This window comes from Rousettus aegyptiacus, unplaced genomic scaffold (assembly GCF_014176215.1).
Source record: "Rousettus aegyptiacus isolate mRouAeg1 unplaced genomic scaffold, mRouAeg1.p scaffold_m13_p_6, whole genome shotgun sequence".
In the NCBI taxonomy this organism is placed as follows: Eukaryota; Metazoa; Chordata; class Mammalia; order Chiroptera; family Pteropodidae; genus Rousettus; species Rousettus aegyptiacus.
In genome coordinates, this window is record NW_023416309.1 from 70,245,907 (window position 1) to 70,273,184 (window position 27,278).

The window sequence follows — 27,278 nt, forward strand, 5'->3', positions numbered from 1 at the left end:
AAGAAAAGAACTACATCCTCCAACGTTCTTTGTTGACAGTTCAGTTGGAATTGATGTTCTCTTTAAACTGTAGTTTTCTCAAAAGACACTAATATTCTATCAGCTCAGTTTTCAGCTCCTCTGGAGAACATGCCATCAAGACGGAAGTAGGTGATTGCTTTCAACTCAGTGTGGCCAATACTTTTTATTTTTTAACTGAATGATGTGCTTCCTGATATGGGCTAACTTTTGGTTATTGTCTTCTCCAGCATTAAGCTTTCCATGGCTGCTACAACCCACACTGATCTTCTACCCTTCTGATTTAGGGAAGAGTTTCTCAACTTTGGAACTACTGACATTTTCAGACAAAAAAAAAAAAACACCACCCTCCTTGCTGTGGGGTACCACCTTGTGCATTGTAGAAAATTTAGCAGCAGTACCCTTGGTATCTACTCACTCTATGCTACTGGCACCTAGTCCATGTTCGACAACCAAAAATGTCTGCAGGGGAAAAAAATTGCCTCAGTTGAGAATCACTAATATAGAGTCTTATTTCCTTTGAGATTTGTCATATGCTATCTAATACAGATAGATTTTTGCATGTTGACATTCTAGCTCCCAACTAGCTATGCATTTCTTACACTTGGTTAGCCCTCCAGTATCTAGTCAACAGCCTTCATGTGCAGCACACATTGAAAGTAGGCCCAGTTAGCTCTGGTACTAAATGGTCAGTAATATTGTTATTCTATCTGTCTGAAGACAGGTAGCAATAACTGTTTAAATGCCTTCTGGAATTTCAGATCGTGCATATCTATAATATGACATTTAAACTTTTTGATGAGTTAATCTTAAGTGTAATATCATTCTAAATTTTTATATATGAAATCAAGTACGTAGTAAAACTGTTGTCATGTAAAATAGTTGGCAATATTTTCTGTTGTACAAAATCCAAGCAAAGATATTGGTCAACTTTGGAGAAAAATGTGAACATTGGACAACTTAAGAAAACAGTGCATGGCAGGATTTATCCCAAAAAAGAAAATCCAGGGTGAAAATTGTTTTGAGCAGCTTTTGTATGTTCTTATAAGAAGTTTTTTTTGTTTTTTGTTTTTGTTTTTTTTTTTTGCCTTTGAAATCAGCTAAGTTAAGCAAAAATCTTCAGGAACCCAATAGGAAATTACTGCTGCTCAACTTACCTGTGGGTTAAAGTTAACAGTAATCTGCTTCGTCTCTGGGTCACGTTTCAGAAGTGGCTGAGAAAGATTGTACTGTGACTTCTCTGATACTGTTTGACACCAGTCCTCATAAAGTTTTGTCTCATATCTGTAAGAATGGGAAATAACAGCCATCTCATAACTATCCTCTCTGCTCCCCAATGTCTGGCCATGATTAGTTGAAGGTATAGATAACATGGGTTTATCTATCTATCTATCTATCTATCTATCTATCTATCTATCATCTATCAGTCATCTACCTAATGAACTAAAGATACTACTAGTAAAATACCGGAATATATTCTTAGGTAAAAGTCATTGACTCAGTCAGGCATGACAGCTCCTGCAGGTAAGCCCTCATTTTTAAAGAGGCTTAAATCAGGAGAGTAGGAAAAGAGACTCCATGTGATCACTTTGAGTGGTAAGAGAAGTTGTGATTAGTCTATGTAATCACTGGAAAAAGCTATTGGGTAAGATTTGCTCTCATGTTAATCTTCACATAGCTCACAGACAACTGCCATTCAGTCATTGTGTCCTGACTGAACATCTACCATGTACTGGGCTTGGGGAATAAAATGTTGACTAAACTCTTCATGTTAAGTTCAGGTGGGACCAGAGCTAAACAGAGAATAAAGTAAGCACAACCCATGAGAAACACACAAGACATTAAGCATCTGGTGGCAGGCGTGGGTGGGTGAGTGGATGAGGGCAATAAGGAGAATGCCAGGAAGGATTTGTGGAACAGGGGCCAAAGTGACATTTGACTTGAGTTTCAGAGGCTGGGAAGTTGTTGGGCAGCAAAAGGGAAATGAATGCTCTTGGCAAAAGCAACAATGTGGCCAAAGGGTAGAGGTGAGAAACAGACAACTATGTACTGGGACTGCCTGAGGCAAAAGGGGGCAAAAGTTGAGGCTGGAGAGGAAAGATAAGGCCAGAGAAGGCTTTTCATGTCATGTTAAGGAGGTGATAGGAAACACTGAAATACTGTCCATCCAGGGGATGCGGTAACATTATCGGATTTGGTAACACTGTGGGCAGTGTGGGCACTAGACCTTGCATCACCAAGACTTACCACAGCTTTACAGCAGAGACAACTATAAACCCATGTGAAATTTTCATTCTTATGCCTTCTCCATAAAAGGATACAAGAAATATTTTTAAAAATTATTTTCTCTTTGTGCCATATGAACTGTTGCTTTCTGCTTAGTGAGCAGCTGCTACAATTTTCCATGACACTGATCTCAGAATGCCATGAGGAGTGCCCCACTTCTAGCTCTGCCTAGTTCATGCTTCTAACAAAACCACACTGGAAAAGTGTCTGTTTCTAGAATAAAGCTGCATTCCCCAGAGACACTGCATTTGTAACCCAGAAGCACTGTATTCACAGATAACATGGTTATAAAAACGCAGAGTAACATTTCACAGCCACTGTGGAATCTGCTCAAATTCAGAACTACAAAAGACATTGTGGGGGCTATGCAATTTGCAAAACAATATGATCCCTGAGCTGCTTACTTTTCCAGTAATGAGAGCATGTCTTCATATTTTTGTATCATTCGCTTTCCTTCGGGAGATTCCATGCAACTATCCATACAAAAAAGAAAAAAATGGCATCGAATTAGAAGGTTAGAAGTCAAAATTATGACCTGAGTAACAAACTGCAGCCTACAGAGAAGAGGTTGAGTAACTTCTTGGGCTGGTTTCCAAATATCAAAAACGAGCCTGCATTTTTCTTCCTGAACATCTTCCATGGGCCACTAGAGGGCATCTGCACTTCCTGAAATGCAGAAAGCCCCACAGGTAACAGGAATGGTGGAACATTACCCGCCAAGGCACCATCAACCCCTTCACCCTAGCGCAGCCAGTCATGCACAGGTAAATGAAGTCCTTCAAAACTCTGAATAAAAGAGAAATTAAGACATGAAAGAAAAATTCTGGGTTCCATAGTTTTCTGTATATAAGAAAATATTATGTATGACATTATACATTATAACATTATAAAAGGTACATAACATTATATATAAAACAATGTTTTATATATATACACACATACCACACACACATTGTTTATATATATATATCTCAACTAGGACATGTTATGAGGAGCCTTATTACTCATTACTCACTAACATGTTTACATGAGGTTCCCTCCAACATCTCATGTCTCCAAACATGTAAACACACAATACACACACATGCACACACACACATGCACACACACATACATGCACATGTTCACAAACACAGATACTCTCATAGGCTTCCACAGGAATGATGAGGATCATAGGGGAATGTGAGCAGAGTCTGGCCCAAGGCACTGGTTAGCCACATGTACTTCCCTAGTTACTTCCCTAGTTTAACACTCCTTTACAACATAAAATGAAAGTCCAATTCCTGGGAAAATTGGCAAAATATCTGTGATTTTCAGAATCCTTCACCCTGCGTTGTTGGGTCTGTTTTTGTTTGTTCTGCTAGAAAAATGAGGCAGCTTATTGCAAAGATACTTTAAAATCCATTTGCTCTTTAAACCAACACAAGGTTTCTTCACAAGATCCCCTGAGCTTTCAATGTAAGCCTGCAAGCCTGCAGAGAAAGCACTGGATTTCCAGTCGCTCAGTTCTTATTCATGGTGAATGAGCAGATACTTCTGAGAGGCAGCCAGGAGAATGGAAAGGTTTTCAGACCAGGCAGGTAGGTTCATGCCCAGACTTCCCCTCATGAGCTGTGGGATTTCCACAAGCCTCATAGCCCTGATCTCATCTTCATATCTGGAAAAGAATGAGATTAGAAGAGAGAAAGATAATAATGTTGGGAAAAACAGAAGGCAGCAGGAAAGAAGAAGACCAAATGTGAGATGCATTTACTCCACAAAAGAAGCCATAGGCATGAGTCTACAGGAGCTGAGCAGAGCTGTTGAGGACATTGTGGACATCACTCATTCACAGAGTCACCAGGAGCAAGAGTCAGAGCCGACTCAAGGCCACAGGACACACACAGAGGAGACAGTGACTTCGCACACTACGCCTGTGGCAGTCATTTAGAAGATCCGAGAGGTCAGAAGAATAAGTGCTGTTAAACTCCCTGCAGATTCTACTTCATTTCATGGTGAAGAATCTACAGCATTTTTAATAACCAATAAATATATATTATAGGGCATAATACAATTTTGAATTCAGTTTTAAAACAAAGGAAAATTTCCATGGGAATTGTAGAGAACACAATGGGGTGCCAGTCAGATCCCCTCTCAGAACCCCCCCCCCCACCCTTAACCCAGCTTTGGCTAGGAATGTTAGCTGCTAGTGAATCAGGGCCGCCTCTCTTTTTGGGGACAACCTCAGCCAAAAAGAGCAACCTATCTCAAGGTTATGCCCCTCCCCCAGACAGCCCATATTCACAGGCTAACTGATGTTGGAGTACCCAGAAGGGCCAGAGTTCTCCAGAGGATGGGCTGAAGCCTCCCTGCAATTATACTGCAACGCAACTTTTCCCTCTGCCCATCCCATCCCCTGACTCTCTCACATAAGCTGTTCCCAATAGCATCCCGATAAATTCCTGTACACAAGTCTCTGAGTCTGCTTCCAGGGAACAGAAATTATGACAGCTACTGTAGTCCACATACCTAGAAGCAGCCCAGCCACCCTTACCCCACTTATATATCTTCTCCCTTCCACGTTGGGGAACATATTTGAGATGTACCCCCAGCCAAACTTCTTATAGCAGGGAAATCTCTGGGAAGTGGTCTGGGTTAGAAGCTCTGAGAATCAAACTTTCAGTTTTTTCCTTAGCCTTTTCTAGGACTTTAGGCATGTCACCTAACTTTTGTTTGGCTCAGTTTTTTCATCTGCAAAATAAAGCATTTGCTCAGATCAGAGCAGGGGCTGCAAATGGATTGCCCACTGGTATGTGTGTTTGATCTGTGAGAAGTCTGAGAAAAAGTGGAATACTTGCTAATTTTAAAGTTAGGTGTTTTACATAAAAATCTAGATTTTTAGCGTTTTTCGCATTGAAAATGTTGCTTGGCAACATTGGATTCTGTAGTGGATGCTCCCTTTAGACCCCATCCTGGTAGTCTTGAATCATCTTTCTAGCCTCTGAAAGTGTTTAATCATTTAAACATTTCTTTCCTAGTTTTATTGAGATATAATTGACATACAACACTGTATAAGTTTAAGGTATACAGCATAATGACTTGACTTACATATATTGTGAAATGATGACTGCAATTAATTTAGTTAACATTCATCATCTCATATAAATACAGATAGAGAAAAGAAAAAAAAGTCTTTTTCCTTGTGATGAGAACTTTTAGGATCTACTCACTTAAATTTCAAATATAACACGTTAGTGTTAACTACAGACATTATGCTGTACATTATGTCTACAGTATTTATTTATCTTATAACTGCAAGTCTGTCTTTCGAAAACCTTCCTCCATTTCTCCCCTGAGCACACCCTATCTCTGATAACCAGATAACCACAAATCTGATCTTGTCCTATGAGGTTTTTTTTTTTTCACATTCTACGTATATGTTAGATTATATAGTTTTTGTCTTTCTCTGTCTTATTCATTTCACTTAGTATAATGCCCTCGAGGTCTATCCATATTGAAAATGGCAGAATTTTCTTTCTTTTTATGGCTGAATAATATTCCATTGTATATACCATTTTGTTTATCCACTCATCTATCAATGAACACTTTGGTTGTTTCCATGTCTTAGGTAATGTTAAAAAAATAATGCGGCTATGAACATGGAGTACAGATCTCTGTTCAATGTAGTGATTTCACTTCCTTCAGATACATACACAGAAGTGGAATTGCTGGATCTTATGATAGTTTTATTTTTAATTTTTTGAGGAACCTCTGTACTGTTTTCCAAGGTGGCTGCACCAATTTACAATCCCACCAATAGAGTACAAGACAGTACTCTTTCTCCACATTTTTACCAACACTTGTTTTTTCTTGTCTTGTTGATGATAGCCATTGTAGCAGGTGTGAGGTGATATTTCATTGTGGTTTTGATTTGCACTTTCCTGACAATTAGTGATGTGAGCACCTTTTCATGTATAAAAGTGTTCTGTCTTGCCACCTGGGCCAGAGAATCCCTAAGGCCCTTTATAGCTCTGAAGAACCTGTGACACTAATGTCCAAAATTCAAGTCCTCTTTTGTATTTGCAAAAGCCAAGTACTTTCAACATAGTCAGTTTTAGAAAGAGGGATCAGAGAAAGACTGCCTTTCCCTAGGCAGCATCCCAAATATGATATTGCAAACAGCTCTTCTCTCTCTCTTCCAGCCCCCAAGATACCTCCAACTAGCTTGGTTTTCAGAATCAGCTGTGAGCCATGAGATAGGCCAAACCTGGTCACTGTCAGAATCACAGGGGGAACTTGCAAAGGGAGCAGATTAACAAGTACCCCTCACCCCCAGATTCGAATTTATTAGATGAAGGGTGAGGTCTAGGAATCTGATTTTAAGGCTCCCAAGATATTCTAATACATAAGACCCTCAAACCATGCTTTAGGAAACACTGGGTTCCATTATTTCCCAGAAGTCTCAGTAGCAGAGAGACATTGTGTCAGAGAGAAACATGTAGAACTCCACAGAGCTTGAAAACTCTGACGTATTTTTCTCCAGAAATAAATTTCATGGAGAAAAGGGAGACAGCCTATTTTCCATCAAGATTCATTTAACACCAAGGGCCCTACTAGTCAGCCCAAATGTATTGATCTCATTACTATTTGACCAAGAGGTATCTGGTTGCTATGGACTGAATGTTTGTATTACTTCCCCGATTTTCATTTGTTGAAGCCTAATCCCCAATGTTATGGTATAAGGAGATGGGACCTCTGGGAAGGAAGAGTCCTTATGAATGGCATTAGTGCTCTCATAAAAGGAGACCCCCAAAGGGCTCTATTGTTCTTTCTGGCGTGAGAGGACAAAGTGAGAAAATGGCTGTCTATGGACCAGAAAGTGGGCTCTCATCTAAAGCTGAATCTGCTGGCACCTTGATCTTGGACTTCTCACCCTCCAGAACTGTGAGAAATAAATTTCTAATGTTTATAAGCCATCCAGTCTATGGTATTTTGTTACACTACCTCAAATGGACCAAGACACTAGATAATTGCTGGAAATGAAAAGAAAAAGGATGATTTTCATGCCTTAGGTAAATGAGTTGCATTTCTACAACAGTCAAAATCCAGACCAGGAGCAGAAGCCTAAGATGAACCTGACTTTTTAGGAACAAGATACTCACAGATGTGTGATGCATCTGAAGTTGGCAAAGGGACCCTGGATGCGGTGCCTCAGGTTCTGCGCCCAGCGGAGACCCCCAGCCACAGAAGGCATGTTCTTGTGCACCAAGGAGAACCCTGGGGACACAGCACAGCTACTATGAAGTGAGGCCCTAGCCCCTCAGCCCCGCTCTGCCCCAGAAACACTTCCTGTCCGCTACTCCACTTTTTGCTTCTTCTATCTCCATATGTGGAAGTCACCCTGTACTTACATTGAGATGGGGAGTTCCTGGGAAACCACTGTATTCTGATAAGGAGTAAGAAAGAGTGAGTGACCTTGGGGAGAACATGAACAGGGTCAGAGGATAGGGGTCCCAGCTCAGCTCTGCCACTCTGGTTTTCTGACTTCACACCGGTGACTTTCAACCTGGCTGCATGTCAGAATCACCTGGGGGCTCTTTAAATATACTGATGCTTGGGCCCTGCTCTCAGCATCCTGATTTAATTGGCCTTGAGGGGGCTCAGTCATTTGTATTTTTTTAAAGCTCTCAAGATGATGCTAATTGTATAGTCAAGGTTGAAAAACACTGTCTTAAATAGACAACTAAATCTTTCTGGGCCTCATTTTTTTCATCTATAAAATGGGAATAATATCTTCCCTGCTTAACTTTCATGGTTTCTGTGATAATTCAATAAGATTATGAATGAAACAGGCCATGTGGATTATGAAGCACTTTGCCAGAGTTAACACAGTTTGGATATTTTTACTTTGGCCCATACAATTTGTTTGTTTGCTTATAATTAGTTGTCAAAATTTAACAATAATGAGATTTGGTTTTAAATAATCAGTTTCCAGCTTTCTTGGCAAAATTAGAAGGTCTGGCAAAAAATCAGCTGCCACTTCTAACCAGCAACTGGATTGGAATAGTGGTCTCTTCCTTTAACTTACTATGGACTCTATCACTTCCTGAGGTCTTAAGCTAAGCTCAGATCTATGGTAGACAAAATTCTAAGATAATGCCAACTGACCTTCACGCTTGCATAATTCTCTCTTTTTCAGGTATGAGTGGAAACTGAATATAATGAAATATCACTCCTGTAATGATATTATGTTATATGGCAAAAGTTAGATGATCTTAGGTAGACCTGTCTTAATCAGATGAGCCCTTTTAAAGTAGAATGTTTTCTCTAGTTGGTGGCAGAAGGAGAAGTAAGGGATCTGAAGCATGAGAAGAATACAATATGCCATCACTGGCTTGATAATGGAGGCAGCTACATAGCTTTCCTGCCTGGAAATGAATGGGCATGGCTTCTAGACACTGAGTGGACTTCAGCTGATAGCCGACAAGGAAATGGAGACTTCACTCCTATATCACAAAAAATGAACTTGGAAGTAGATTCCCCTGGCCTCCCCACTGCCCCCCCCCCCTGCCCGCCCCAGAGCCTCCAGATGAGAAGTCAGCCTAGCCAACTCTCGATTTCAGCCTTATACTCTGAGCGGAGAGCAAAGGGACACCAAACTAGCCCACTGACCTACAAAACTGTGAGCTAAAAGGTAAGTGTTGGATAAGCCACTAAGAGCGGTATCACACCCAGTGTTGCAATAATTTGTTATGCAACCATAGAAAACTAATATGGCCTCTGAAGGTATTTGAGTTTTAAAATTCTGTATCTGACTGGAATATATCATGAGTATGGTCCCACATAAAACAGGCCAACTGATTTTCTGGGAATGACTTCCTAAGTGGAAGCAATTTTTAATGACTTCAGTATGAAATCTGCTTTTTAGACACACAGTGGTACTGCTACTTCATCACTTAAAGACCTTGGAAAATTTCCTATTGCTTGAATAATGAATTCCAGATTCCTTAATATGGCACTCAGAGCACTTCACAATCTGGCCCCAAACTCCATGACTGACCTAATCTCCCTCTATACATCTTGTTTGGCTACAGGAAGTTCTAACTGGTACCTTCTGCATAATCAACTGTCTTCACTTCTTTAGAAGTCTTTTCCTCTTCTCCCTGGCTGTCATTCTCCCCACCTTTCAGGGCTTGGCTCAAGGTCACCTACTCCACAAGCTCTCCTTGGAGTATCCCAGTCAGTTCATCTTGTTTTGTTATAGTTCATTATAATTCAAGCTGGAGACTACTATTCTGCTATGTAACTGTTCCTACCTGGTATGTTCCTTGAAAAACCACTTTTTATTATTAATTAGTTTATCCCTTACCCTGGCCTGCCTCTGCATATCATTCCCACAAATATGTCCTACATATAGCAGACTCAAGATACGTTTGTAAAGCTAAATTGAACTTATGTTTGATTTTCAAACAGATAAGACAAGGCATCTAAGAATTGCAGTAAAACTGGAGACATCGCATTGTGGTTTGGTACCACCCTTTGTTAGGTTCCTGATGGTTCTTCCCTACAGAAGCATGGTTGCTATGGCATTGAAAGGGATTAGAAACTTTTTTTCAGGCACCTAAAAATCTACTGTGGAATTGAGGTATGTTGAAACTTAATCAGTGTGGCAAAATGATCAAGGATCAACTCATACATTATGCTAAGATCTCAGTCGACCGGAGGCAGTCAAGACTTCACTGCTCTGGGTTATCCTGCCAATCTCAGCCCCAGACACAGGGAAATTCACAGTTCAGCAAACTCTACAATCATCCAAGATGGTCTGGAATATCGGGCAAAAAGGTCGTTGTTGCTTTTCTTGGAGAATGTCATAGATTCATAGTAAACATTTAACAAATACATGAGCAGTGAGTTTCACCCATCCCAGAAGCAGAACTCTACCATCCAAATCCCCTGGCAGCCAGCCTACCAAATTCTTCCTCCTCCTGGACATGCTGACTATAGATTATCCTCACTGTATCCAGGTCTTTGTTGAACATTTTGATGAGCACCAGGTACTTATCAGATGTATCCCGTGCTATCAGTGGCCTTTCGAGGAGGCTTCCTGCTATGTCTAAAAGCTGTAGAAGAGGTGGAGAAAGAAGAGGAACAAGTAATCAATTCAGCATTTCCAAGGTTACACAAATCTTGTTTCTTGGATTTTCTTTCATACATCTATCAATGTAAGAAGGTCAAAAAATTGTTATTGTGCAACTGGATCGATAATTATTAATAGGTAGGTATTTATAATCTGCCCCCTTTCTCCTTTGCTTCTAAAGGAGGATTTCTGTCTGCTGAATTACATATCAGATTCTTGTGGATGTAAGAATCTGGATAAAGGGTAAAACAGAGAAAACATAAATATATCAGAAAGGTTAAGCTGATCTACATTTAAAAGACCATTAAAAAAAAACCTCAAACAGAGAAGGATGGTGATAGAGAAGAAAAAAAGAAGCTAAGTGGGCTAGGTGCTGGGGAGAATTTGAAAGGCTAAAATTTGAGAGTGGAGTAGAAAAAAGTGTCAGAGAGAACTAACTCTTGAATTAATTTCTGGAATCAAATGGTTGGAGACAGAAATCCTAATAGTCTTCCTATGTGAATTATGAAATAGCAGGTATTTATTAAAGGTCATTATCTCTCTCTCTCATCTATGGCTAATGAGGCCTGGCAATTTGGATTACCCAATATTCTAGAATAGCATGGATTCCAGTTCATATTTGGAGATTTTCAGTGACTAGAAACTTAACTATTTCTCAAGGAAGTTCACTTCATCTTTAAATGGCATCGACAGAGATGTCTTTCTTCTATTGAGCCCAAATTTGTCTCCTTGTAATTTCTACTGATTAGTTCTAGTTCCACCACTTCAGGCTTCACAGATTAAGTCTCTTCGTAGTTTTTAGATGATCTATTATGCTCTATAAGTCTTCATATCTCATGACTCAGAATTCTCATTTATGCAGCCATTTATCTATTCATTGTACTAAACCTTTTCCATATTCTTGTACCATCTGATTTGGGCAATACGGGGAAAGGGCACAAGTCTTCTTATTCTAATTACTTGTACTTGAATCCTATAATCAGTTACCTGGTAGGTGGTTTCCATCAGTTTGAATCAACCTGACAGCAGTTGTTAAATAGCCATGGTATTATAGAACCACAATTTCAGGATGGTGACTGCAATAGACTTCTTCACTTTTAATGGGTACGGTCTAAGGAATATATTCCAGCAAAAACTCTTTTGAAAAGTATTTTTACATCCTATTTTCAGAAAAGCATTAGTAACCAACTTGAGTAGCCAATGATACACACTCCCTTGTTCTAGGACACTCACAATACCTTTCTATCACACTAATAAGAACAATTAATATCTGGAAGAACAGAACAGTTAGAAGAGTATCCTTATCCTCCTTGGATGAGGGAAAAGGGAGAACTGATCACAGGAGTGGCTCCCACTCAACTTGTACAAACCTTAAAGGCATGCTCCAAATCAGGTACATCATCAAAGGCTTGAATAAAGATAGTCCCCAGTCTTCGGTCGAGATCTGCTACTCTCTGGTTAAATTTAGAGACATCATTTTCAAATTCCTGAAGAGACATCACGTAGACATAGAAAAACATGATTTTCTGAAAGACAGCCCTACTATGCCCTCCCTTTATTACTAACACTTGCACTTGAATCAGTTATACCAAGTATTTATTTTCACTTTCCAAAATCCACCTTGGCATGACTTAGTTTTTATCCTTGTAGATAGTTACCTGATTATTGTAGCTTTTTTTCCCCCCTAGACACTCTAGGCCAAACAGTAGAGTGAGTCAAATTGTGAGGTTGGCACCGTTTTACCTCCTTCTCTGTGCCCCCTCTGCCATTCTCCGATGTCCCTTCTCCATCACCCACAGTGCCAACTCATACCACCCTGAAAGCCACCTCAACAGCAACAGCCCCAATAATGGGGCATCTCCATCATTATCATCTACTTTTCTTCCTCCTCCAGACCAAAATCCTATTTTTCAGTGTAACCAAATTAATCTAGCCATTAGGAGAAAAGTAAGCTAATTAAACTAATATACATCATTTCTTCTAAGTACGTTTTAATTGGTTAAGACAGCAGCTAGTCATTGCTCCTATGGTTGCCAAATTTAGCAAATAAAAATACAGTATATGCATTTAAATTTCAACTTCAGATAAACAATGAATTTTTTTTTTAGTATATATCCCAATTATTGTATTCCACCTGACACCCAGAGTGTGTTCTCCTACTTAGAATGTAGCAATTATCAGAGAAATTTTAACTCAAATCTCTAATTTGTGGAATTATTATTATTTATTATTATTGTTTTACAATAGTAATACATATACTTATAAAAAGACAACAAAAAATAAAAAAACATAATATAGTTTTACTTCTCAAACCTAATCACATTAACATTATAGTATGTTTCCCTGTGCATTGGATTTTATTTTATTTGTTTTGTTTTATCATACAGTAGCAAATACATGGAATGGATCCGCTTTGTAGCCCATCCTTTTTTCCTACTTTTGACAAATGGAATTTTTAAGAAAGCAACATCTCCCTGGGTTTGCTTAGATCTCCCTAGACATTTGAAGGTGCTCAAAGCAGATTTCTGCTCTAATTTATTTCTCCTTTCCCCTTATATGCTCTTAAAATTCTTTTTTCAGTAATTAGCCATTTTCTTCTCAGGGAACTCTATTCCTTGTTTTAGTCTGGCCCTTTTTCTTCTTTTGGTCTCCTGTGGGCTTGCACTCACAGGTCTCAGCTTTTTTGGGCTATGGATGAGACATCAGCTCTTGTGTCCAAATCATGAAAAATGCATCTTTGGCCTTTCCCTGATCTTGAGTACTCCCTTGGAAACCAGAGTCAGATCAGAAAAAATAGGCTATTACTTCGCTTAGCTGCCCTATCCCCAAGCCACTAATAAAATTCTGCCCAGGTATGCCTGGCCTTCATGTAACAGTCTACTCGAAGCTTAAAGTTTTGGAAGCTGCAGAGTGGCCACACCCTCCACCATCATTCCACATCCATCTCAGCATCTCTGAAACCTTGGGTGTCATTAATCCTGAGCAGTCAGCAGTTGTAAAAGGCCCTCCCTAATCTTTCTCTTGACATAAAGAATAATTAGGAGTGGGTCTTCCTTCATAAAACCACTTGGACCACAGAGCTAAAGGAAATGTATAGGGAAAAAGAAAGTCATATGCAGACCTCATAGGCATCTGATAAAAAGACAAAACTTGCAAGTTAGCCCTCTCAAGCCCTACCATGTCTTGGGGGTCCAGGCAGTCATAGGAGAACTCTGAGAAGATCCTGTGCATCTCTTGAAATTCATCATACATTTTCTGGACCTGCTGACTCAGGGCATTCCCTCTGATGCCACTAAACTCAAGCTTTTCCAGTTTGTGAAAATCCAAGATTGTTTTCAGAAGATCCTATAGGGACAATTCACAAAGAGTTAAAATAATAATGATGATGATAACAGCAGATCATTCTCAAATTAGTATGGAAAGAGCTGGAAATCATATGGGGGTGGTGGTTGCTTAGGAAAATGTGAAGCCTGATTTGTGTTGTAACCTTATGAGATTGGGTTGGTATAAATAAATATTGCTTAAACTCAGTAATGAAGTAAAGAGAAAGTACAGATAAATAAAATTCGCACAAAAAAGATCAAAATTATACTTTAGCCTCTTTCAGTGCTTTTTAATAAATAATAAAGCATATTAATAACAATATTATTTACATGATTGGTGACTATACTATCAATTTAAAAAAATCAATTTCAAATTGACCATGTTATCTACCTCTAGAATAGTAGCTATCTTACAGATATTGACAGGAAAGTGGATCCTCTAGTCCTAAAGACAAGCCCAGAGGGTGACACCAAAATTCTGAGCAACTACTGCCAAGGAAATAAATCTGTTGGGTGCTCTTGACAAGCATATGCAGCACAGTCTAGCATGTGGCCAGCTGGGTGGCAGTGGGCAATTACTTGATATCTGCATGTTGAGTTTCTTCGTCTGTATAATAAAGTGACAGGTAAATAAGTCAATAATGTAGGCTTAGGATTTAGGCCAGTGACTGGCATGCAGTAAATACACAGTAAATATGTAATACTGTTTCTGTTGTTGATATAGCAGTGTTCCAGTTGTGCTCAGAATTAAGTGACAGGTAGACAACACAACCAGAGCCTTGGGGAGAAGCCCCTCCTGAGTCCATGGAAGCCACTTCACCTCTGATAAAACAGGGGCCTCCAGAACACACCTAACATGGCAGATCATAGTATTTCTCTCTCATGAATATTGGCCTAAAATCACAAACTTCCACATCAAAGCATTCTTCCCATTACAACTTTCAGTCTGTGTGCATACTTCTTCAATAGGAAAGAGGAAGATGACAGTTACCTCTGCGTGATTTTGGCAAACATTTGGTGTGGATCCCTAAGATGGGGTCTTCTATCCTAAGGAAGTTTGAAGGGAAAGAAGAGGGAACACTATGTAGTGATGTTGAAAACCTAGCAGGTCCTGGTTCCACTCCAGGAAATTTCCACTGCCCAGTGGTGACTATTATGTGTCGACCCATCAGACTAGTTGAAAGTTGCCTGATTCCTTTCTCTTTCTGGGAAACCAAGTTCAGTAGCAGCAACGGTGGCATTGGGAGGAAGTGATGAGAAGTAGCTGACTTTCCCCACATTGCAGGAGGGCAGCCATGCAGCCTTGGCAGCCATCTAACAACCTTTTATTGCTCAGCCTTGTTCAAACATGGCTGTCAGCAAGTAGCTGGAGTAGGAAAGGAGAGAAGAGGAAAGAACAAACCAAGGAAAGAAAGACATACACCCAAAGCAGGGGGTCTTGACACCAATGGTAGAAAATAAAACAGTCTTTATTTTAAAACATGCTCAACTTTATACACTGAGAAAAAAAAAAACAGAAATGAATTAGACTTAAATGAAATGAACTTAAATAGTAATTAAATTAAAATTAAAAAGTGCTTAGTTGTTAGCAGTGTTATAGGAGAAATGTATTTGTGCTGTGGAGTGTCACCTAGTTAGCCATTTTTCATAATTCCATGGATGCCAATTTTAATATTTAGGAAATACTCTCTAACCATATTAAAAGACAGATACATCTTGATATATTTGATTACATCAGAAAATTAGATGACAATTTTATTACACTATTTTATTTCTCAAGAATATTTGAAGCATGATCTTGGGTGGCCACTAGAAGGTGTTTTATCTCCAATCTAACAGGTAAACCAGAGGTTTAAGATACATATTTATTTAATCGTCCCAGTTTTGGAGAAATTCTAATTACTGAAAACAACGGATATTTACATTGCTTTAATTTAACAAACACATGATGGAAAATACATTTATTAAGGGTCCAATTCAAGGTCTTAGATCTTTTTTATTTCACTATTAAAAGTGTCCCCAACCTCCACTCCACAATACCCCTGAATTCTCTCTTCTCTTGACCTGCTTAAGCTTGCTTAAGAGTTCTTACCATGCTCTGGAATCATAATATACTATATGGCATTATATTATATTATTTATTTATTTTATATCCATCTTTCTCAGCAGGTTGTAAATGCCCCAGAGTTACCACTGTATCTTCAGTCCCTGAGAGAGTCCCAGATGATGAGAAATATTGGTTGAATAAATAAATATATGATCTTCGACCTTCTACTTAGCTACAAAACCTCTAGGAGAAGGTGACAGGGTGGTAAAGAATCTAGGAATCATGGACTCAGGAGAAATTGAGAAAATAAGAAAAATTAGACAGGTGGATTACCAAGCAAGGCCAAACTGTGTGAAGAGCTTTGGTTAAGTGCAAGGTAGAAACTTGCATGGTCCTACTTTGAGGGCAGAAGTAAGACGTAGGAGCAAACAGGACAAAGAAGTAGATTTGGCATCAACTTCTAGGTTGAAATTATAAAATTTCTTATATTTGGCCATTTGATCTACAAAAATGATAATTTTATGTGGTTCCACTTAAAACAAAACCATCTAATGCCTAGAAATGTCCAACTATAGAATGAACTGCTAAGAGAGGGAGTGAGCTTTCTAACTCTGCATAGATTTTAGTAGAAGTTTGACATCAGTATTGTGGATAAGATTCCTGAACCTGATGGGAAATTGTCTTGCAACTGTAGGAATAGATTTATCATAACAACCATGACTATATCTTTGATCCTTAAAATATTTCAAGGTAGCTCTTCTTATTGTTTATTTAGAAGTCTGACAAAACAGACAAAAGACAATTTAAACCAATATGAGGTTTAAATAATATTTTTAAATGTCCATTTTTATTCGTCACAGTTGTAAACATGTGAAATTCATTATGCCACACACAGGCTGAAAATGTCATCTTGAGAGGTAGTATATGTAGCATGTGGAAAGAGCCCAGCATAGGAGCAAAAACAATGGGATCACACAACATTGGTCTGTCAGTTACTAGCTATGTAGCTTAAAGCAAGACACAACTTTTCTAAGCCTCACTTCCCTGACCTGCAAATGGATTCATTGATACCTGACTTGCCATGGGGTTACTAAGTTACATGAAAAGTGCCTTGGTAGGATTGAATAAATGGTAGCCATTATAATTAACATCACTCTGGTGTCATTGGATCAGATTATGGATAAGAGACATGTAATGATTGATATACAGTGCTCCCTTCCAGATAGCACAAAGAGCATGGGTTCCAGGCAGTTGACTAGACTGACTGGGTCCTATTCTTATGAAAAACCATGCAACTGTTAATGGGGAGGTAGGAGGGGCTTTCGTTTGTGCTATGGCCCCTGAAGTGGAGAATCAAACTTGGGGGTAATGGCAAGCCCCACAAATACAAGCCTGTTCTTGAAAGAAAGGTCATACTGCCCACCTTAAAAGAAATGCCTTCAGAACTCATTAAGGGAGAGCACAAAGCACACATTCATAGATGAAAATCTCAAAAGGTCATTGGGAAAAAGACTGTTTACCGGACAACAGCGGCCAACCTTATGCAGCTAATGGTCTCCTACGTGAGCACATGCTCAGGCAGGACTGAAAGGGAAGCCTGCCCAATTAGGCCTGGATGAAAAGAGGTGGTGGAGTGACTGGAGATGGCAGAAAGAGCAAGGGAAACGTGGTGTATATTAGGTCAGCTTATTACCTATCTCCCTGCTAATCACCTCGCATAAAACCTCAGCAGGAAATCATTTTGCCTCCAAGTGAATCACAGCTTTACAGAAATTTTATAATGAAAGAAATGAGGGCTCTTTTCAAGCTACTTACTTACTGCATTGTTTGGAGGGAAAAGGCAGCAGGCAGAAACATAAAAAGGAGATCTGCAGCATCTACAATATTATGGCACAAAAATGAACTCTGTGTGTACGGCATGTGTATGTACATGGTATGAGGTATACATGTATGTGAGCTGTGTGTGGGGTGTGTGGAGATGCATATGTGTTGTGTGTATCCTGTCTGGAGTCTGGGGTGTGTATAGTGTGTGTGGGGAATGAGATGTGTGTGCATGTGTGCGGTACATGTGTGATGTATGTGATATGTGTATGTACAGCGTATGTATGTTGTATGAGCCGTATAATGTGTGTGTTATGTATTGTATGTGTGGTATTTGTGTGGTGTGTATGTGATGTGTGCATGGTGTGTGAGTATAATGTGTGGATTGTGTGTACTGTATGTGTGTAGTATGTACTGTGTGTATACAGTGTGTATGTGTGTGTTTGTGTGTGTGAGCTGGAGCATTCAACAGGAAGGCAGGGTGAGGGAAGGAATCAAGAGGTAGCTGAAAGATTCTTTTCCTCTTCGATTTTTGACAATTCATTCAAATTGCAAAGATTTTATATACTTTTGGGATTTCCTTAGTAAGCTGTAAAGTCAAATATTTCCCTTTCATGGAATGTGAATTACAGTTTCACCCAAATGACTTTTTTAGAAAAAGGCCTAGAAATCATGTGGTAAGAACAGAGTCTGCAAAGGCAAAATAGAGTGTACCTCCCTCAGAATGGAGGGAGGGAGGAAAGCATACCTGTAGAACCCCCTGGGGAGGTATTTAAGTTTGGTAGAAAGATGCTACTTGGAACCATTTGCCTTTGGGTACAAATCCAAGCTAAATCTCTCAGAGCCATGTCATTGCTGGGCAATTGATATGCAATATTTAACTGCTCATTTGTTACACTAAGGGTATTGATACCTATCTCTTATGATGGTTGTAAGGGTGCAGATTCTGGCATGAGATAGGCACTTGAAATATGTTAGTTCTTTATTTTTCTATTATTTTACCTTCCCCTGCTCAAGGGTTATCTTTCTAAGAGATTAGCTGTATCATGGTGAGGAGGAGGAGGAGGAGGAGAAAGATGGTATCTTGAGAATGCAATTACTCCACAGGCTGCAGATCTGCTAAAAATGCTCAGCACCATACTGCACCCCTGTACCCCTTCCCCATCATTTTAACAGGCACCCGAGGGGGATGAGTCGTCTGCACAATAAAACTTTCTTGTGGAAAAAAAAAGAAAAAGAAAAAAAAAGAAAAAAGCAACACGAATCAGAAAGGAAAAAAATTCGAGAGGACTATGGAGATTAAAAACTAGCCTTTCACAGAATAACCCTGGGTGTGAGCATGTAGAGGGTAAATGCACTGATGTAATTTTATTAACTCAGCTTCATGAATTTATTAATTGCACCTACCCACATCTCAGTGGCCACATACCTTATTAGAACAGCAAGATGAATAAGGCTAGGTTCATGCTAATTTCTTGCTGGAGAGAAGTAGGTTAATCCCATTTCAAACAGACATCGATCACAGAGATACACAGAATGTTAACTAAAGGGCTGGGTACATGAAATCTGCTTGGAAACAATCAATAGTCCCATGTCTTGCTGCACTGAGCTGAGTAGGAAGAGGTGGGGGATGAGGCTGAGCAAACAATTGCTCCCAAGAGAGGGGAACAACTACTAGGACAGGGGTAAAGAGCAGCCACAGGAAAAAGAAAAATCATGGATATTCAAGATGAACAAAGAGTTAAAAGGAAACAAACAAACAAACAAAAAGCTTGACACAGAGAAGGGGAAGGGAGACAAGTAGAAAGGGAAGGAAGAGGAAAAAGGAAAAAAGAAAAGCAGTAGAGAAAAGAAAAAGCGGAGTTTGGCCTAAGAGCAAAGTGAAGACAGAGTGTGGTGACATTCAAGTCATCCTCTAATTAAACTGGGGCAACTGCTTTTCATGAGTCTGTGCCTTTGAGTCAGAAAGAAAAAGCAGCCTGAGAGCTGACTATTGTGAAGGTAAATGACTCTGAGGAGACTGGTGGCCATGGCTGCATATATTTACTGAATATATCCCTCAGATTAGGTACCCTAATGTTAGAATAGTTGTCTATATCCAAAGTGACATCATTAGCATGTGTGCATAGGGCCAGAGGCCCTAGCCCCACAGTTATTTCTGAGCTGTGCTCCACTTCCACTCCCAGAGACCTCTGTAGGACTGAGGAGCCTGCAAGGTAGGTGGTAATGGCACCCTGGTGAGTCAGGTCTGGGGCAGGTTGGAGCTGGAAGTCTGTCACCTTGGCTAAACAACATGAGAGAAAGAGAGTAGAGAAGAAGGGAGGAGAGACTGAAATGGAAATGATTGCAGATAAAGAAGGCATTTAGGAAAAAACAGATATCAATTATTTATACTCTCCATGATCCTGATGAAGGATTTAAGGTGCACTTTTCATAAGTTCTAGCTTCTGGCTTTTTAGCTTATATATTTTCTGTCTCTACACCTTTTCTCATCTTTCCCTGGTGAATTCCTACTCCAGTTTCTAAATTTACTTCTCACGCTTCCTATTCTCTCAGAGTCCTTCTGTGTTAGAGTCCTCTTTCTTGTTTCCAATAACACACCAATTTTGTTTGTATCATGGCTTTTAATATATTTCACTGAAATTTCCTGATTCTGTTTCTTTCCATCCCTGGGTCTCCTCCACTAGTCTGTCTATCTTCTCTTTTGCTCTGGCTACTGGCTTCTTATAGGTAAGCCATTATTTGAGACATCATTGAATCCCTAGTGTATAGCTCAGAGCCTGGTAAGTGGTGCTGCTGGATCAATGTTTTTGAACTGAAAGGAATAGATTCAATCTCATATTTTTGTCCTTATAATCCCATAGTTTGTGCCACTCATCATAGCCTCTTCTTAACATATCCTCTCTCATTATCTCAAATCTCTGCTAATTATAGCTAAAAACATGATTTTAATTCCTTCTCAGTCTCCTTGGCTACTTTCCTCATCTTGAACTTGACCCTGAATTTCTTTAAAAAGTTTCAAAATAAGTATGCATTTCACCTTATTGTGCCCTATGCCCTCCCCCTGCAAAGTTCGATCAGTAATATAGTATTTTACAGTGCAAAAAAGACCTGTTAGCCATATTAAATGTTGAAGACAAAAACAATTTTTAAAAGTTTCGTGTCTCCTCACCCTGGTCCTTGTCTAATATTTATATTAACTTTTAAATAATTGGGAAAAAGACATAATTTGAACAAAAGTCACATTCCTTTTGCATGGAGATTCAGTTAGTCTTACAGTTTTTGGAGCTACCTTCAGGGTGAGGCAGCATAGAAGGATAAGTTTAAAGCAGTAGCTTTGTGCAAATGGCCAGCTGTATACAGATCAGCTCACTTGCATTTCGCATATCAGATTTTCTAGCAAGAGTTTATTTAAAACAAAGTTTAAAGTTATGGGCAATTTAAAAACCAATTAGTTTGAATTAGTTGACTGATTCCTTGAGCCTTCTTCCTAAATGAGTCTATGATCAGAATTTCTTAAAATTCTAATAGACCCACCATTGCACGATAATCAATACAAATGATCAATACAAATATTTATTGAATCTTATTATGCGTTCTCCAACCAAAGGAGGGTTGGCCACCATGTTGTGTTGGTCATTTTCCTATTTCACTTTTTGGATCTCTGATCTGTGTACTCCAGCATGGAGCTGGGAGCCTGAGGTGAATGAACACACTCACCTGCACCATGTGCAATCGTCTCAGGAAGCCATCCAATCGCACAAAGACCAAAGAAGACTGAAAATCCCATTCCTTGACTTCCTGGTCCTCTTTGAAGTAAGTGTGAAGATTCTCCCTTCTGTCCTGAAAAACCTGCTTGAAGAAGTTCAGGGTGTCCATGACCACTTGAAGTTTTCTCTGACTTTCTTCTACCTCACTTCTCATGAGGTCTTCTGGGCCGAGATAATCAGAAGCCTGGAATGCAAACACAATAGTGTCACTAAGCTTGGTTGTGAGTGCAAAGCATCTCACAACTTTGTCAAAATAAACTCTGAAATGAATAATTGCCCAGGTCATATTTTTCAGAAGCATATTATAGGAAACATCCGACTCCATGCCCAGCTCCACAGGAGGACTGGGACCTGGGCTCAAGCCAAATAGTTAATGATTGGCTTAGGGATAGAGAAGTGACCAATCAGAGATGAGGAAACACCATGAATCTTTTGTTGGGCTAGCTGGGGATGGGAAAGGTGTTCTTTCCCAGGTTTCTTTTCTGACTTAATGACTTTCTACAGTAAAATAATTTGAGTGCAAGATTTCTGTGGACCATAATTATTTTCCTGTCTCCTAGAGACTTAAAGCTGGAGAACTGTGAAGCTGAAGCTGTTAGACAGCCATTTTCACCACCACAGGGAGGACAAGAATTAACTGAGTCCTGATGACATTATGTGAGCCTTAATTGGTAAGTCCAGGTTGAAGCTAGTCTTATTATAGACTTTCAAGGCACCCAAGCCAATAGTTTTCTCCTTGTTGCTACTAGTTTTGGTTGAGTTTTCTTTTATTTTCAGCCAAAAGAGTCTTGGCTGACAAACATGGAGTGATGGAAGAGCACTGATTTAGTAGTCAATAACTTTGCTTCAAATCCTAGGTTGGGTAACTTCAAGCAACTTAGTTAATCTTTCTGAGCCTTAGCCCACATTTTAAAATCATCATCATCATCATCTAAATAAGGCTCTCGCTGCCCACAGGGTTCACCTGAAAATGACCATGATCATGAATGTCACAACAATTGGAGCCTGCAATGTGCTCCATAGATATTATTAGTTACTCTTTGAACTTGTTTATTGTTTCTTCAGGGTCACAGCTCCTTGGGGGGGGGAGAGCCAATTTGGGAGGTCATCCAAATCTCTTTAAGGCCTCCAGTTCTTTTCACAGTCACACTCTTCAAGGTTTATGCTGCCCTGGTTGATCTATAGGCTTCCCTAAGAAGGGAGAGCATAAAGTGTGTGATCCAAGAAGCTGATCTGTAGCTCATGGGCACCGAGTTCTTAGCGGCACAGGGCACGCTGTACGCCTTGCCATGCATGACTGCATAGGAGCCTCACAATCACCCAGCTACCCTGTGAGATGGTCCTCTTCTTTTTACCATTGCACAAAGGAGAAAAGTGAGACACAGAGCAGATAAGTGACTTGCCAGGTACACACAACTAATGAGAGGCGATGCAGGATTTGGCACAGGGACGTTTGACTCTAGAGGCAGTATTCTTAACTGTTAGGTTTCACCTCTGACTTAATACCAGCTTGTCAGCCCAGATCATTAAAAAGATTGAAATTCACCACCCCAACCCTTCATTGAACCCCGGGTTTGGGGCAGAGAGGAAAGGAAGACGGGGCTTTCCATGTATTCCAGTACTACTGAAAACGTCTTTGTGTATTTCTGGCTTGTGATTAGTAAAATAAATCAACTGGGAGAACCCTTTGGATGATAATTATTCCCATGCCCTGAAAAAATGCACACTTTACTCAGTGTCAACCAGCCCCTAGGGATAGGTCATTCAGAATTCTGGGGCAGCCAACCTGCTGGATGAGAAGATTGCAGATCTCCTGGAGCAGCACAGTGAGCCGCCCTGGAGAGCGGTAGGACTTGCACGAGGCCCAAATCAGACAGACCACGTGGAGCAGAGGTCGCAGCCATGGCTTCACCTCTGGAAACTCCATGCCCTCTAGGGTTTCTAGATGGTGGTAGAGTGGCATCAGGTGCATGTGGATGTCTTGTGCCTCTGCCAGAGCTGGAAGGAATGGAAGACAGTCACTCTACCCTTCTTAGGGCACATACCCACTGAGTTGGAGCCCTGGTGTCTGGCAAGAAAAGGATCTGCAAAGCAATGGTTACAATTTCTCCCTAAACTGAGAGAGCAGAAGGAAGGCTGATCCCCATAAACTTGCAGCTCTTATGAGGAAACACTGAAATCTGAAGGGTCCTGGACAGTGAGGATAATGGTCTGAGGAGCCTCTCTCATAGCATTCCTGTATCTGGACTTCTTCCTGGCCCTCCCAGCCCCAGTCGAGCATCTGTGTTTGGAATATACTTATTAATTATTTGCTGATTCCTTGGTGTCTGGTGTCTCTTGAGGCAACACAAAATATATGACAGAGAATAGATTTTAGAATCTGAAAGATCTGGCTTCAAATGCCTACCCAGACACTTAACAGTTGTAAGACTTTGGGCACATTTAACCTCTCTGAACCTCAAAAATAGGCTGGAGAGTAACTAATGAGTTCTCATGAAGGTCTGAAAGTAGCACAAATAGAATCTTCATACATAACTAGCACAGTGACAAACTAAAGCAGGTGTTCCGTAAATGGTAATGTCTCTAATAAATATTTGCTAATGAAGAATCTCATTGAATTCTTCTGGAAGATAAGTCACAGACTGATGATGGCAAGTTCTATTGGTTTTCAAAGTCAGGAAAATCTTCTACCATTTCTTTTAAATACACCCAAGAAAAGAGAGGTGACTTTCACCAGTGATCTTATGGTGACTGAGAGGGAAAAGTAGGAAAACCAGTAGCATTGAGTATTAATCCTGCATAGCAACTTAAAAAGAACGTACAAGTCCACTGAATAAACTAAACTGAAAGGGAGTGTTTATAAAGGCTGGTTCTTTCCTAAGCAGATCATCAGGCACTATCATATGAGAGCAGATGGCATTAGGTTATATTATGTGGATGAAATTCTGCACTCATTCTAAAGGAAGCTCAAAACATACACTATTTAGTAAACAGTTTTACTATGCCAGACATTCATTCTACTTACTAAACATATACTATCTCATAGAAAACTCTGCAAAGTAGCTTTATTATTCCTACTTTATAAATGAAGAAATTAAGACCTAAGCAACTTGCCTCAGGTCTTTCTGTGAATTGGCCAGCTCCGCCTAGCTGAACAAAAGCAATATTGTTCCAAGTTTATTATGTTGAGTCCCTGGATTGATGGTTGTGAGACTCACTTCACATAAGAGTTTGTGGTGTATACATTTGTACTTTATATATCAAATGGAGTTTTGGATAATATGTGAATTGAATTTTTGAAAGTCAAATAACATGGTAAATTGATTAAAGCAGTAATTCTTAAATGAGTGAGCTGGGAGTATCAAACCGTTGTGTGGGGATAGGGGATATCAGAATTCAACAGCCATTTTAATGTGCTCTAGCTTTCACAGGTGCCATGAGAAAAGAGGCTGAGACCATCAAGTCAGAGGAACTTTTTCTTTATCCTTTTTTTTTAGGCTAAAACCTCCTTTAATCATGCAAATAAACACTCCACTGATTTTAAGAGCATAATATTCGAGGGTTGGCTCATCCAGTCCAGGATGCAATCAACTTGGCTTGGAAGGCAAATGAAGAAAGAAGAACAAAGTTAGGCTCACACCTTTTAAAACTGTAAATATAAATGGGCAGTTGTACAGTGATGTCCAGGAAAGTTTTTAAAAAAGGTTGTTCTGGGACAAAAGACTTTACTCATAGCATTCATTGATTTCTGTGGTGTACTTACTACCAATATTCCCATCATATCTGGTTTCAAGCTACCAACTGGACTTCACTGAGAGTTGGAGAGGAGGAGTTGAAAAGATTTGCATACAGTGTGCTCTCATGAAAAATTACAAGCCAATTCAACTCTGCTCCAAAGCATCACTGGACTTTGACTTCTCTTCCATACATATCCAACTACAAAAATCACGATGGGCAACCAGGTTATACTATGTCAATCTTGACCCCTACTGGCCAGAGATGAAAACTCCCTGATTAGTCTATATTGCCCTTGTTGTTTCCCCCTCCAAGATACTGTTGCTTCCTGTCTTTCAAGGTTCTTCATCGTCCGACCAATTCCACTTGAAACCATTTCATTCCCATACATTTTCTTACATTCTTTTAACCTCCTCCTTTATTTCTCACTCTTTCCTAATCCATACCTACAAATCTAGAAATATTTATTTTCCTTTCCCTCTCTCTAGTCTGTCAGTGGGTCAATGAAAAACCCTGATTGTGACTCATATGAATAATGTACATAGTATATCTATAGAGGATAATATAAGAAAGATTCTCTGAAATTAAATGAGAAGTGAGAAAATTAATTGCCAGTCTCTAAAATATTTTTATTCTTCCAAGATCCCACCAAAATTTCTGACCAAATCTCTACCTAACTCTTCTAATCAAAGTGTTGCTTCCATTATCAGAATTGTTATATATTTCAAGGATTTCTATTTGTACAGTTGTGTTTATCTGGGATTATTATAATTACTTTGATTTTTTTTTCTTCTAATTTCATTTCATTGCCGTCATATACTCTATTGCAAACAACTTTTTGAAGCTGGCATGGGAAAACAACTCTTTTAGAACACGTAATCAATGTGAATGATCATAGTCTATTAATCTATTAATGTAAAAAATATCTAAAAAACCAACTCATAAATATACTTTTAATACATGCTTTATTTCAGAGTCCCAAATTGTAGCCATTTACATATTTCCTTTAGATATCTGTCATGTTGGCATACAACCTATAGTATTATTTAATACTTTTCTCTGAACTAACTCTCATTTTAATTTAAATAAAATCATATAAAATGAAAACTTCAGATCACTACCATAAATGGAAAACTGGTATCGCTTGCCAAAAATAGTTACTATTTAACACATTTTTAAATATACCTATCCATATGTCTTTTACAATCATCTCTCATACCAATAGTGATATACATACCCCTTTATTAGACACTTGTACAATTTTTATTGAACTATAAATTGGGAACAACAGTTATTTCCTCTGGGATAAACAAACTCCTGGTGAAGCAATAAACTGGGGCCTCAAGAAGGACCGTGTTCTATTATGTACTGGCAGAGTAGACTCTGTGATAAGATTTTAGGACCCTGAAAGACCTCAAAGACTAGCTACTTAGGCCAGTTCTTCTCTGTTATATAGCACATGTCAGAAACTACACCACTGAAGCTTTTATTCTTGTATTTGAGTGGCTTTCAAACCCCACACCATTAGGAGGAGAAGGTAGGACAAGGGATCAACCAATGGGCTAAAGACACAGGACACTCTTCTCTTTAACAGAGCAAATATACCTTGATTAATTTTATATTTTAGACTTACACCATAGATTGTATTTAAAGAAAGAATTCCAATAGAGAAAAAAGTGTTTGAAAATCACTGCCTGGATTAAGCGTAAATCACAGGAAATTGCAAATACCTTTAAAAACACATTCTGACCTATAATACTAAAGAGCTAGGAGGAGGTCTGAAAAGATAAAGGAAAGAAGCAAAGTACACTGGTGAGGGAAGAGGGAGCCCTGAAAAAATTTACCTACTGCTAATTATAGACTTTGCTGGCTTTGCAATTTTGACAAGGGCCGATCTTGTCTGGTGCTCAGATGGCCAGGAAATTGCAGTCTCATCTGACAGTAGGAATAGAAAAGGCAAAATTGGGCTATAAATGGAAGAGACTTCTTAAGGAGCCAGGGGCAAAGGGACCTAAATTCCAGGGGTGAGAGATAACAACAAGCACTTGTATAGTATGGTACGGTCAGTAAAATGCATACATTTATATTATATCTCAGCAGCCTAGGGAAGTAATTAGGGAGTGCATGTACTATAACCATAGTATACACTAAAGCTTAGAGAG

The 27,278-nt window shown here is 39.3% G+C and overlaps 1 protein-coding gene across 5 annotated transcripts in view; it reads right to left on the reverse strand.

Moving 5' to 3' along the window:
- Nucleotides 1–27,278, reverse strand: part of LOC107517402 (protein shisa-6) — a 597,831-nt gene that overhangs the window by 271,954 nt on the left and 298,599 nt on the right. For all 5 annotated transcript variants that reach the window (XM_036223917.1, XM_016158078.2, XM_016158077.2 and 2 more), the window contains 8 exons: nucleotides 23,168–23,379; nucleotides 21,332–21,565; nucleotides 13,598–13,765; nucleotides 11,791–11,907; nucleotides 10,253–10,403; nucleotides 7,446–7,560; nucleotides 2,709–2,777; nucleotides 1,176–1,302 (listed from right to left, as the gene is read on the reverse strand). In XM_036223917.1, the coding sequence (XP_036079810.1) occupies nucleotides 1,176–1,302; nucleotides 2,709–2,777; nucleotides 7,446–7,560; nucleotides 10,253–10,403; nucleotides 11,791–11,907; nucleotides 13,598–13,765; nucleotides 21,332–21,565; nucleotides 23,168–23,379 (1,193 nt within the window). The remainder of the gene's footprint in view (nucleotides 1–1,175; nucleotides 1,303–2,708; nucleotides 2,778–7,445; nucleotides 7,561–10,252; nucleotides 10,404–11,790; nucleotides 11,908–13,597; nucleotides 13,766–21,331; nucleotides 21,566–23,167; nucleotides 23,380–27,278) is intronic.